Source organism: Bubalus bubalis, chromosome 12 (genome assembly GCF_019923935.1).
Source record: "Bubalus bubalis isolate 160015118507 breed Murrah chromosome 12, NDDB_SH_1, whole genome shotgun sequence".
Classification (NCBI taxonomy): domain Eukaryota; kingdom Metazoa; phylum Chordata; class Mammalia; order Artiodactyla; family Bovidae; genus Bubalus; species Bubalus bubalis.
Genome location: NC_059168.1, coordinates 87375989 through 87388153, shown reverse-complemented (window position 1 = coordinate 87388153; position 12165 = coordinate 87375989). Strand labels below are relative to the sequence as shown.

General features: G+C 40.0%; 1 protein-coding gene across 4 annotated transcripts in view; it reads left to right on the top strand.

The window, feature by feature from the left end:
• The window catches only part of CPSF3 (cleavage and polyadenylation specific factor 3), a 33463-nt gene extending 23352 nt beyond the window's left edge, over positions 1-10111 (top strand). For all 4 annotated transcript variants that reach the window (XM_006073788.4, XM_006073789.4, XM_025261578.3 and 1 more), the window contains 5 exons: positions 3891-3985; positions 5713-5800; positions 6742-6811; positions 7862-7958; positions 9930-10111. In XM_006073788.4, the coding sequence (XP_006073850.1) occupies positions 3891-3985; positions 5713-5800; positions 6742-6811; positions 7862-7958; positions 9930-10031 (452 nt within the window). In that variant the 3' untranslated portion in view covers positions 10032-10111. The remainder of the gene's footprint in view (positions 1-3890; positions 3986-5712; positions 5801-6741; positions 6812-7861; positions 7959-9929) is intronic.
• Positions 10112-12165: the final 2054 nt, after the last annotated feature.

The window sequence follows — 12165 nt, the reverse complement described above, 5'->3', positions numbered from 1 at the left end:
CTAGACCATTCAGGTATGACCTAAATCAAATCCCTTATGATTATGGATTTGATTATACAGTGGAAGTGAGAAATAGATTTAAGGGCCGAGATCTGATAGAGTGCCTGATGAGCTATGGAATGAGGTTCGTGACATTGTATAGGAGACAGGGATCAAGACCATCCCCATGGAAAAGAAATGCAAAAAAGCAAAATGGCTGTCTAGGGAGGCCTTACAAATAGCTGTGAAAAGAGAAGCGAAAAGCAAAGGAGAAAAGGAAAGATATAAACATCTGAATGCAGAGTTCCAAAGAATAGCAAGAAGAGATAAGAAAGCCTTCTTCAGCGATCAGTGCAAAGAAATAGAGGAAAACAACAGAATGGGAAAGACTAGAGACCTCTTCAAGAAAATCAGAGATACCAAAGGAACATTTCATGCAAAGATGGGCTCGATAAAGGAGAGAAATGGTATGGACCTAACAGAAGCAGAAGATATTAAGAAGAGATGGCAAGAATACACAGACAAACTGTAGAAAAAAGATCTTCATGACCCAGATAATCACGATGGTGTGATCACTGACCTAGAGCCAGACATCCTGGAATGTGAAGTCAAGTGGGCCTTAGGAAGCATCACTACGAAGAAAGCTAGTGGAGGTGATAGAATTCCAGTTGAGCTATTTCAAATCCTGAAAGATGATGCTGTGAAAGTGCTGCACTCAATATGCCAGCACATTTGGAAAACTCAGCAGTGGCCACAGGACTGGAAAAGGTCAGTTTTCATTCCAATCCCAAAGAAAGGCAATGCCAAAGAATGCTCAGACTACCGCACAATTGCACTCATCTCACACGCTAGTAAAGTAATGCTCAAAATTCTCCAAGCCAGGCTTCAGCAGTATGTGAATCGTGAACTTCCTGATGTTCAAGCTGGTTTTAGAAGAGGCAGAGGAACCAGAGACCAAATTGCCAACATCTGCTGGATCATGGAAAAAGCAAGAGAGTTCCAGAAAAACGTCTATTTCTGCTTTATTGACTATGCCAAAGCCTTTGACTAGTGTGGATCACAACAAACTGTGGAAAATTCTTCAAGAGATGGGAATACCAGACCACCTGACCTGCCTCTTGAGAAGCCTGTATGCAGGTCAGGAAGCAACAGTTAGAACTGGACATGGAACAACAGACTGGTTCCAAATAGGAAAAGGAGTACATCAAGGCTGTATATTGTCATCCTGCTTATTTAACTTCTATGCAGAGTACATCATGAGAAACGCTGGACTGGAAGAAGCACAAGCTGGAATCAAGATTGCCGGGAGAAATATCAATAACCTCAGATATGCAGATGACACCACCCTTATGGCAGAGAGTGAAGAGGAACTCAAAAGCCTCTTGATGAAAGTGAAAGAGGAGAGTGAAAAAGTTGGCTTAAAGCTCAACATTCAGAAAACGAAGATCACGGCATCCAGTCCCATCACTTCATGGGAAATAGATGGGGAAACAGTGGAAACAGGGGCAGGCTTTATTTTCTGGGCTCCAAAATCACTGCAGATGGTGACTGCAGCCATGAAATTAAAAGACGCTTACTCCTTGAAAGGTAAGTTATGACCAACCTAGATAGCATATTGAAAAGCAGAGACATTACTTTTGCCAACAAAGGTCCGTCTAGTCAAGGCTATGGTTTTTCTTGTGGTCATGTATGGATGTGAGAGTTGGACTATGAAGAAGGCTGAGCGCTGAAGAATTGATGCTTTTGAACTGTGGTGTTGGAGAAGACTCTTGAGAGTCCCTTGGACTGCAAGGAGATCCAGCCAGTCCATTCTGAAGGAGATCAGCCCTGGGATTTCTTTGAAGGAATGATGCTGAAGCTGAAACTCCAATACTTTGGCCACCTCATGGGAAGAGATGACTCATTGGAAAAGACCCTAATGCTGGGAGGGATTGGGGGACGGAGGAGAAGGGGACGACAGAGGATGAGATGGCTGGATGGCATCACTGACTCGATGGACATGAGTCTGAGTGAACTCCGGGAGTTGGTGATGGATAGGGCGGCCTGGTGTGCTGTGATTCATGGGGCCGCAAAGAGTCGGACACGACTGAGCGACTGATCTGATCTGATCTGATATCTAGGAAAGGATGTTAATTTTGATAATTGTGTCAGAATTGCACAAATTTTATTTGTACTTCACCTGGTCATGTTATCACCTTTAGGTGAAATTTTAAAAATAGACTGATAAACATTTTTAAAATCCCATAATATCTCTTATTCTTGATCCACATAAAATTCTAAAATTGTTAGTAGTTTTTGCTTCTTGTATTTAAAATCTACTTCAGTTAACATAATTTTTATACCTAGTATACCTAAATTTTATAATGTCTTTTCTTCATTCAATGAAAGTAATTTTTATGGTTCCATCAGTACAGATCCATAGAGCAGGTTTTTTAAGAGTGCATGACCACTGCCCAAAGGTCAGTAAAGAGTAACCTCTTCTGTTTTCATATTAGACCATTTTGAATTAGAGACTTTTGTGTATGAATATCATGAAGGTCAAAGACTAAAAATGTGGGCTCTATCTGATAAACAAGAGCTTTAAATTACGAAGTTATACTTTCTATTAACATGTTCTTTGTAATTGATATAGTACAGTACTGCTAAAAGATAAACCATTAGAAAGAACATCTTTTTTTTTTTAACCTCAGAACCTCATGTTAGAAAATAACACAGGAAGTTAATAAAATATGTCTGAAAGTGTTAAGTGTCAGTTGCTTGAAAAGTGAAGTTGCTCAGTCATGTCCGACTCTTAGCAACCCCATGGACTGCAGCCCACCAGGCTCCTCCATCCATGGGATTTTCCAGGCAAGAGCACTGGAGTGGGGTGCCATCGCCTTCTCCTTACAAACCATCTGTTGGACACTTATTAAAAGAAAGGTAGAAAATACTTATAAAGGACATATTATGTGCTCAGGATGATTCTAGATGCTTCACACATTGTATACCTACAACAGCCTTATGAAGAGATACTATTATTATCATTTCCACTCCATTTTGGATAAGGGTTACTTAGTTGTATCCAACTCTTTACAACCCATGGACTATAGACCACCAGGGTCCTCTGTCCATGGGATTCTCCAGGCAAGAATACTGGAGTGGCTTGCCATTCCCTTCTCTAGGGGATCTTCCAGACCCAGGGATTGAACCTGGGTTTCCTGCCTTGCAGGCAGATACTTTACCATCTGAGCCACCAGGGATTACCATCTGAGCCACCAGGGAAGCTCAAAATATGTCTGAATTAACCCTTAATTAAAAGGTTACTGGGAAGACCAGAAAAGCTTTATCTTAGACAATGGAATTTCCCTGTAGAACTATTAAAACCTGTAAGACAGAAGGTAGAAGTGACGGTTCATGTTAAATATTAAGATGCTAGTTGCTGAATCTCTTGTACAGACATAGATGTTTGACAGTCATCAGTTTGCAATTGATAACATGTTTAATGTTCAAGGTAAATTGTATCTAGTTATGTGAATTTTTGTAATATAAGACATTTGTTGATCTCTTTCGGTTGCTATTAGCAATTTGTATAAAATCTACTTAACTATTTAAAGTCTGTCTATACACATGAGTTATTAAATTTTTTTCATTGTACCATCTTATTTCAGCTAACTCTATAACTAAATAATTATGCTATAGAAGATTATTTTTAATTTTTTATTATGGCTTTTTTCCAAAATTTTTTATGTTTACACAATTTTTAAAGGTTGCTTTCCATTTATAGTTATTACAAAATACTGGCTGTCTTCCTCATGTTGTGCAACACATCCTTGAGCCTATCTTATACCCAGTAGTTTATATCTCCCATTTCCCCGCCTTGTATCGCCCCCCTCAAAAAATTATATACATCTTACAGTTTCTTTTTTTTTCAGGTGATGTGGAAGAATTAGAAATTCAAGAAAAGCCTGCTTTGAAAGTGTTTAAAAATATTACTGTAATACAGGAACCAGGAATGGTGGTATTAGAAGTAAGATGAGATCATTTACCTAAACAAGGAGGGAGAAATGTTTTGAGTTCACGTGTAATTGTAGAGAAAATTGGGTTCTTCCCAATCAGGAAAAAAATTGTTGGAAAATATATATGTGTATATTTTTCTTTGCAAGATCAGCTTTAAATATAGCATAGGTAGGCATTTTCTATATAGTTACAATAGCATAGACACTAGTAATAAATTAAGACTTAGTATTTAGTGTGGGTAATGAGCCAAAGCCTCTCATATGAATAAGTGTTAACTGATTTTGTGGTATCCTAGAATGTCTTCAGTAATATTAAAAGATCTTAAAATTCTCAAGATAAAAATATACTTGTTACTTTAAAGCAAACAAACTTGTCATGCAGTTCTTCTTAAGAGGGTGGAATCCTGCAACATTAAAATGACCCAAATCCACAAAGGCTGGAAATGATTAATTTAGGTAAATGTGGTTCCCACTGTTATAATCTTAAATTCATATTGGTAGAATTTAGGACCCACACACCAAATGACTCTGATGGTTGATTTTCATAGGTTGTGAAGGTCACTCAGTCGTGTCCAACTCTGTGTGACCCCATTGACTGTACAGTCCATGGAATTCTCCAGGCCAGAATACTGGAGTGGGTTACCATGCCCTTCTCCAGGGATCTTCCCAACCTAGGGATCGAACCCAGGTCTCCCACATTGCAGGCAGATTCTTCACCGTCTGAGCCACCAGGGAAGCCCTTTCATAGGTTGGCATCTATTTAAAGAAGGATTTTCTTCAGTGAGGCCTGGAACTGAATGATCCAGGAAGATACCTTGTCTGTTTCTTTGCCTCACGGCAGACTGTAAATTTCCCAGCTCTGTGGTCTACTATTCTGTTTATACATATTACTGTTTAAACAAACAGAAAAAGATCCGTCCATGCTATTCCCACTGCAGTTCTCTGATTTAAGTTTGAATTGTGTTTATAAGGTTAAAAGTAACTGAAAAACTGTCAAGAGAAATAGTTATCTATAACATGAAGTTACATAAAATAATATAGTCATATAAAGCATATCTAAGAAAGGGGAGAAGTTATTAGAGACATTAATTTAGCTCTTGCTACTAAATACTATTAAGAGATTGCATTTTTTTATTTCCTAGAATTAACATGCCAAAGAAGATCTTCAAGGTAGATCTTCAAGTGACTCTTATTGCTTATAAAAGTACTCTTTGGAGAGAGAATGATAAGAGGCGGGGTGGGGATCTCACCTAACCTGGCAGACAGGGAAGACTCTTCTAGAGCACTGGGCATAGGACAGTGACAGAGGACCTTAGGCTTCATATGAGAGATAGAGTAAATCTTTAAAGATGAAACTGGCTGTGCTACTAAAATATAGAGACTAGCAATTTAAGTTTGAATCCCAAAACTAGCAATTAATTACTGTTTATGTTATCTTACACAAATTACTTTTGAGTCAATTTATTCCTTTATGATGAAGATGTGAGTTAAATGAGAGGATGCGTATAAGACACTCACCACAAAGCACCTACTTGGTATAAAACATTTTACTGTTGTTTAAAAAAAAACTAGAGAAGTCAACATTATTAGTTAATTTCAGTAAATAATGAGTCAGTTGATTTCAGTGAAATGCTAGAAGCAGTAGTCCCCCACGTACAGTCTGTGGATGGGTGCTGGTGATTACAGTTTGTGAGCATGGCTGGGCTGGACCCCACTAACTCTGCCTCTTTCCTTGCAGTGGTTGGCAAATCCTTCCAATGATATGTATGCAGATACAGTCACAACTGTGATACTAGAAGTTCAGTCAAACCCAAAAATAAGGAAAGGTACAGAATTACTTCATTTTTTTCAATTCTTTCATTTATCCCATGGTTCTGTGAAATAAAAAGCATAAAACAGTCCTCAAGAACTTGAAGTCTCTTTATTATTTCATTCCTATAATTCAAGATATATGAATAACAGTGTATATTACTAATATTTTACTTACTTTTTATCCTGATTCTCCATTCGTGCTGTAAAAATGTGGTTGCAATTAACAGGAAGATAAAAATCTCTTTAGTAATAGTCCTCTTAAAAACAATCAGAAATTTCAGAATATTGCTGAGTTGAGCCAACATTTCTAATATGAAAATATGCTGCTATATTCATGTCTAGTAAAACTTGTTAACAAAATGGAATTTCCATTGGGGGCAGTTTTGCAGTAATTTTGTTTTCTTTGCTATGGAGCATTTTTTAATCAAAGAAAATGCCCATGAAAATATCTTTGTATCATTTCTTTATAGTTTGATTGTATTTTACACATAATTCAGTATAACACATGTTAAGGTACACGTGTACGGTGGGCCTTTGTGTTCCTGGGGAGGAAGCTGTGCTTGAAATATTCCAGGAAGCCTCACATGCCAGCTCCATTCTAGAAGCACCTTCTGTGAAACACTGTTATTCTTCATTGATAGCATTTGCTCCTGTTTTGTTTCTTAACCTGATGACACCTCAGTCTAGGTCTGGAAACAGCAGCTGTATCTGTACCAGCATGCATGTTCAGCCCTATCTGCCATTTATTTTGAGTCCCCCCACTCTGAGGACACATACGAAAGCTACACATTTTTCTCAATTTCCCTCCACAAATAGATGCTCTATGTACATTTGTCACTTAAAGGATTCCAATTAACCATTTTGGTTTCTCAGCAACTATCTTCTGATTGTTGATTTGGAAATTATCCTAACCAGGAATATGGACATTGAACCTACCATTCCTTTTTTTCCCCAGGTGCAGTACAGAAGGTTTCTAAAAAATTAGAAATGCACGTTTACAGCAAGAGGCTGGAGATCATGCTCCAGTAAGTGCTGCGTGATTCCTGCTCAGCCGGGTAGTGACGCAGGAGGGAGGGGCTCAGTGCCAGTGCCATCGCTGCCTGGCTGTGAGGCTCAGACGAGGCCACCGAACTGGTCTGGGTGACTGTTTTCTATCAGTAAAGTGCCTTGAACTGCTTCTTTCCAACTAAATACCCCAGCCACTGCTGAGTGTAACTCACAGGAGGCCTTTGGAATTGATCTAAAGGCCCAGAGAGCCAGTGGACTGGGGTGCTTGGATTTGAAGACTACTCCAGCGCTTCATAGCCTTGGGGCTTTAAGTAAATCGGTGTCTTGTTTCCCTCCTGTCTGGAAGGGGCTCCTTACCAAAATGAAGTGAAAGTGAAAGTTGCTCAGTCGTGTCCGACTCTTTGAGACCCCATGGACTATACAGTGCATGGAATTCTCCAGGCCAGAACACTGGAGTGGGTAGCCTTTCCCTTCTCCAGGGGATCTTCCCAACCCAGGGATCAAACCCAGGTCTCCTGCATTGCAGGCGGATTCTTTACCAGCTGAGCCACCAGGGAAGCCCCCTTACCAAAATATGTACACATTAAGATAATGTATATAAAGTACCTAACACAGTGCCTGCTGAATGGAGCATTCTTAATAAATGATAGCTGTGTATTTCACCTGTCTTGTAAAATTAATAAAATATATGAAAGTAAATAAATCTCAGGGGTAGATGGGGATAAATGCTGTGGCTGACAGTAAAGACTCTGTCTGCAATGCATGAGACCTGGGTTTGATCCCTGGATGGGGAAGATCCCCTGGAGTAGGAAATGGCAACTCACTCAAGTATTCTTGCCTGGAGTATTCCATGGACAGAGGAGCCTGGCGGGCTATAGTCCATGTGGTCACAACAGAGTCAGACACGACTGAGCAACTGACACTTTAGCTTTTGGGGGATAGGTATAAGTATTCCACTTCACAACTATAGGCTATTTCCAATATTATTTTCCCCCAAATATATAAAACTGTACTCTACATATTTGTAAAGCATTTTCCACTAATAGCACATCTTTGTTTATTTTAAGGGACATATTTGGAGAAGACTGTGTTAGTGTAAAAGATGGTTCTATTCTTAGTGTCACAGTGGATGGAAAAACTGCTAACATAAATTTGGAGACACGGGTATGTAGCTGTTCATTTCCACATTTCAAGACATTTGGGGGAAAAAAGTGAAAGCAAAAATCTCTTACATTTTGGCATTTCCTTCCAGTTTTTTCCTACATTTTAAAAATTATGTTTGTGTTACAAGTTTTGTGTCCTTTTTATTTCTCTTTTGTCATAAGCATTTTTTGCACGTTGCTGCGTAGCACACATTTCCCTTGTCTTTATCATTCCACTGTTTTCTATTTGAATAATGTGCCTTAACCTCAGCATTTCTCTAGTGTGGCGTCCAGTTGACTCCAGATTTTTCAGAGAAGTTGCTCTTCTCTTGGCAGCAAGATCCAAGTGATTTTTCCAAACAATGGGCTTCGAGAGTGTAGGACCACCTCCCACCACACCCAGCAGATCTTTCAGGATTATGTCACAGGCAGAAATGAATAAGTACATCCTCCTTGTGGAGTTGTTTTTGAAGATTAAAACAGTTCTAAACAAATAACACCTTTGGTATTTCTTCTGTATATACTTTGACTATTTAGATGTTTTGAGAAAACACTAGATTTATTTTACCTCAATAAGAAGGGAAAAAAAGCTAAGAACCTAGAGAAGAAATATTGAGAGCTAGTAAACCTATGAAACAAACGTTCAAATCAGATCCACTAATAATTAAAGGAAATACACATTTAAAGCATGAGACGTCACTGTTTCTGTGCTTATATTGGCACGAATTAAAAAGGGTGCTATGACCCAGTGACAGTGAAAGAAGAGGGGAACAGTGACTTCCAGAGCTATTTTGGACAAGGAAGAGGCTAGAAGTTGGGTGGCACATTCTTTCTGCAGGGTGGTTTGGTGATCTGCATTGAAAGTCTTCAAAAAATAAATACTTTTATCCACAATTCCACTTCCTGGATTTAACCAAAGAAGATAATTAGGCAAGTGAACAAAAGTATCTATAAAAGGATGTCTATTTTAGCATTGATTATAACATAGAAAAACTGCAAGAGACCTACATTTCCAAGAGTAGGATCTAATAAATAAAACAACTGAAAAAATAATATGTGTGTTATACCCTTATGATGATACTATATGTACAGCCACTAGGAATGATTTATTAATGTGCAAAGTCCCCCATTTACATTATTGAGTGGGAGGGGAAAGTTATAAGATAGCAAGTATGATGAATTATCCCATTTTTGTTTTAAAGGAATATGTGTATAGCCAGAAGTCTAGAAGATTATATACTGAAAGGTTAAAAGTAGTTATCAGTAGGTCATAGAATTAAGGGTGTTTTCATTGCTAAATTTTTACATGAGGGATATTTATTGTATGACAAAAATTCTTTTAAACAGTATAGTACTTTGTAGTTAAGAAGTAATTGGGAGATGACTGGGCTTCCCAGATGGTACAGTGGTAAAGAATCCACCTGCCAGTGCAGGAAACGTGGTTTCCCCTGGGTCAGGAAGATCCCCTGGAGGAGGAAACGGCAACCCACTCCACTATTCTTGCCCAGGAAATCCCATGGACAGAGGAGCCTGCAGGATACAGTCCATGGACTCACAAAGAGTTGGACGTGACTGAGCACGCAGGCACAGGAGATGATGAGTGAATGTAGATCAAATTTAATACCAGATGTTGAGTAGATGACCACATCTATGGTTTGCTCAGTGTTTCAGTAATTTGTGTCGCATAGACTAAATTCCTTGGAGTATCATTTGCTGGATCAAAACACAGGCTTATGAAGTAAACATTTCTCTCAGCTTTCCTTTTATTCTTTTATTCCTCCCAAGTTAGCCTCTCGTTAGACCCAGTCATCATGCCATTGGGAATCTGCATCCAGGTGCAGGCGCACAGGTGTGCAGTGCAGCCATTCTGGCTTTTAATAATCAAGGCCACACCCCCTTGGGAACCAGTTGTTTTTAAAGAGCATTAGTTTACCTTGCATATAATAATTCTAGACACTTGCGTTAAAAGGCATGTCTGTGCTCTCGCTTTCAGACTGTAGAATGTGAAGAAGGCAGTGAAGATGACGAGTCCCTCCGAGAAATGGTGGAATTGGCAGCCCAGAGACTGTACGAGGCCCTCACACCCGTCCACTGACAGCCTCTGTCTGTTGACATTCAGCCTTTTGTAATGCCTGACTCTACTTCTGTTGCTTAAATAAAATACGTTCATTTCTCTGGGGTAGCCTGTCCACTTTCGATGGCAACTGGCCTTTATCCCAGCACCTTGAATACTGCTAAATCACCACCAAATTTGTCCATTATTCTCACACTGCTGAATAAACTGCTGTTACTGATTCTACTTCTAGGCATGTATGCAGCTCCTTCAGGAACTTCAGATCTGCTCCTGGCAGCAGGGTCGGAATGTCTTATGTCCCTTTTAAGGAAAGGTAATGTGTGATGGTTTGAGTTTCCATTTATATCCTCTTAATTTGAATTGCTAATTAGAGATTATCACTTAAAAGTTTTAAGCCCCCTTTCTATTTCTTCCCAATATTCTTACCAAATTCCTTAATTTATAGTTTATAAAATTAGGACTTGAGATTCAATATTATTTTCTTTGTATAATTCAATTCAGAGATATTCAAAATAGAATTTTTATGACTCAGGTTCAAGGGTCATATGTTGTCGAATTGTTTTATGCGTAAAGTAATCAGCAGTCCAGTTTCCTCAAGTACAAGTAATTGAGACTTGCAGTAACTGGACACAGGAGTGTTGAGTGCCATGCGTGGAGGGCTCAGCCCGGGGCTGCTTTCTCAGGGAAAGGGCCTGATCGCTCCCTCTGAATGAGAATGAGCACCGACCGGGGCCAGCTCCTCAAGTCCCAGCCCGGCTGCAGAGCTGTTACACTCACTGTCAGGCTAAAGCCTCCACTCATCGAGGCACTGTGTAGTTCTGCCCTGTGCTTTGGTGATACACACGTCAGTGCCTGAATCTGAATTTTTGCTTGAAACAAAATACATCTATTTCTATAAAGTACTCTACTTTGGCCCAAACCAGAGGTCTCAGGGTCACCTTTTATAAGTGTCATTTAGGATTTTGTTGAGATACATTTAAAAACATTTTTAAGTTAATACACACTTGTGTTATTTTTACAACCCAGGTTATATGCAGCAAAAAAAGCAAGTCCTGTTTCCCAGTCCCTCCCCCTAAGGTACCAATTTCAGTTAAGGATGTTAAGCTGCTCTTGAATCTGGACTGTGGCTCTAACTCCAGGTCATTTTCTCCCATCTGGTTCCTGCCACAGTCTTCCTTCTCCTCTCCCTATGACTGATTCCTAAAATAACAGACCTGCCCTCAAGCCACCCCTGCTGGAAATCCTGCAGGGCTTCTTCGCCTTAATTAGGGTGAAGTCCAAACCTTAACTTGGCCTCACAGAGGGTTCTCAACCCTGGCCACATGTTGGAATCACGTGAGAAGCTGTGACAATGTGCTGATGCCACATCCCACCATCTGCACTGTAGTTAATGGTCTGCAGTGATGCCACTTCATCAGCACACTCTTAAAGCTCTCAGATGATACTAATTGAAGCCAAGCACTCCCAACCTGAAGACAGGGTCCCTGCCTGCCTCTCCAGCTCCAACCACTCCCCCTACACTCCACGTCCAAGCCACGCAAATGGCAATGTTTCTAACACACATGACTTCCCTGCTGGTCTCCCCCTTAAGCTCAGTTCTTTCGGGACATCCTTCTGGCTCACTTCAGTCATAGCTGTCAAACTTCATGGCAGTGACTGAGGTAACCAGGACTCTCCTTTGAGCAAACATGTGCCAGGCTCCTCTGTCTTCTAATCCCCCACCGTGGGTCCTACCCTTGGCCCCTTTAGATCAGTTTAAGCAAGAATCCTGAGTCAGTTTAGCAAAAATTCTTCACTCTTGATCTACTCACCCAGAATAGCCACTCGGACTCCTCATCCTGATATCACCCTACCCTGCCTTCAGTGGGAACCAGGTCAGGGAGATTTATCCTCCCTCCTCGTGGTTTCACATTCATCTGACCCCTCCCCCTGCTCCTTGGCTATAGACCCCTACTCTTCTTTCTTATATCCAGAGTTTAGTTAGATCCATGAATCAAGGTAAATTGGAAGTGGTCAAACAGCAGATGGCAAGAGTGAACATTGACATTTTAGGAGTCACTGAACTAAAATGGACTGGAATGGGTGAATTTAACTCAGATAACCATTATATCTACTATTGTGGGCAAGAATCCTTTAGAAGAAATGCAGTAACCAT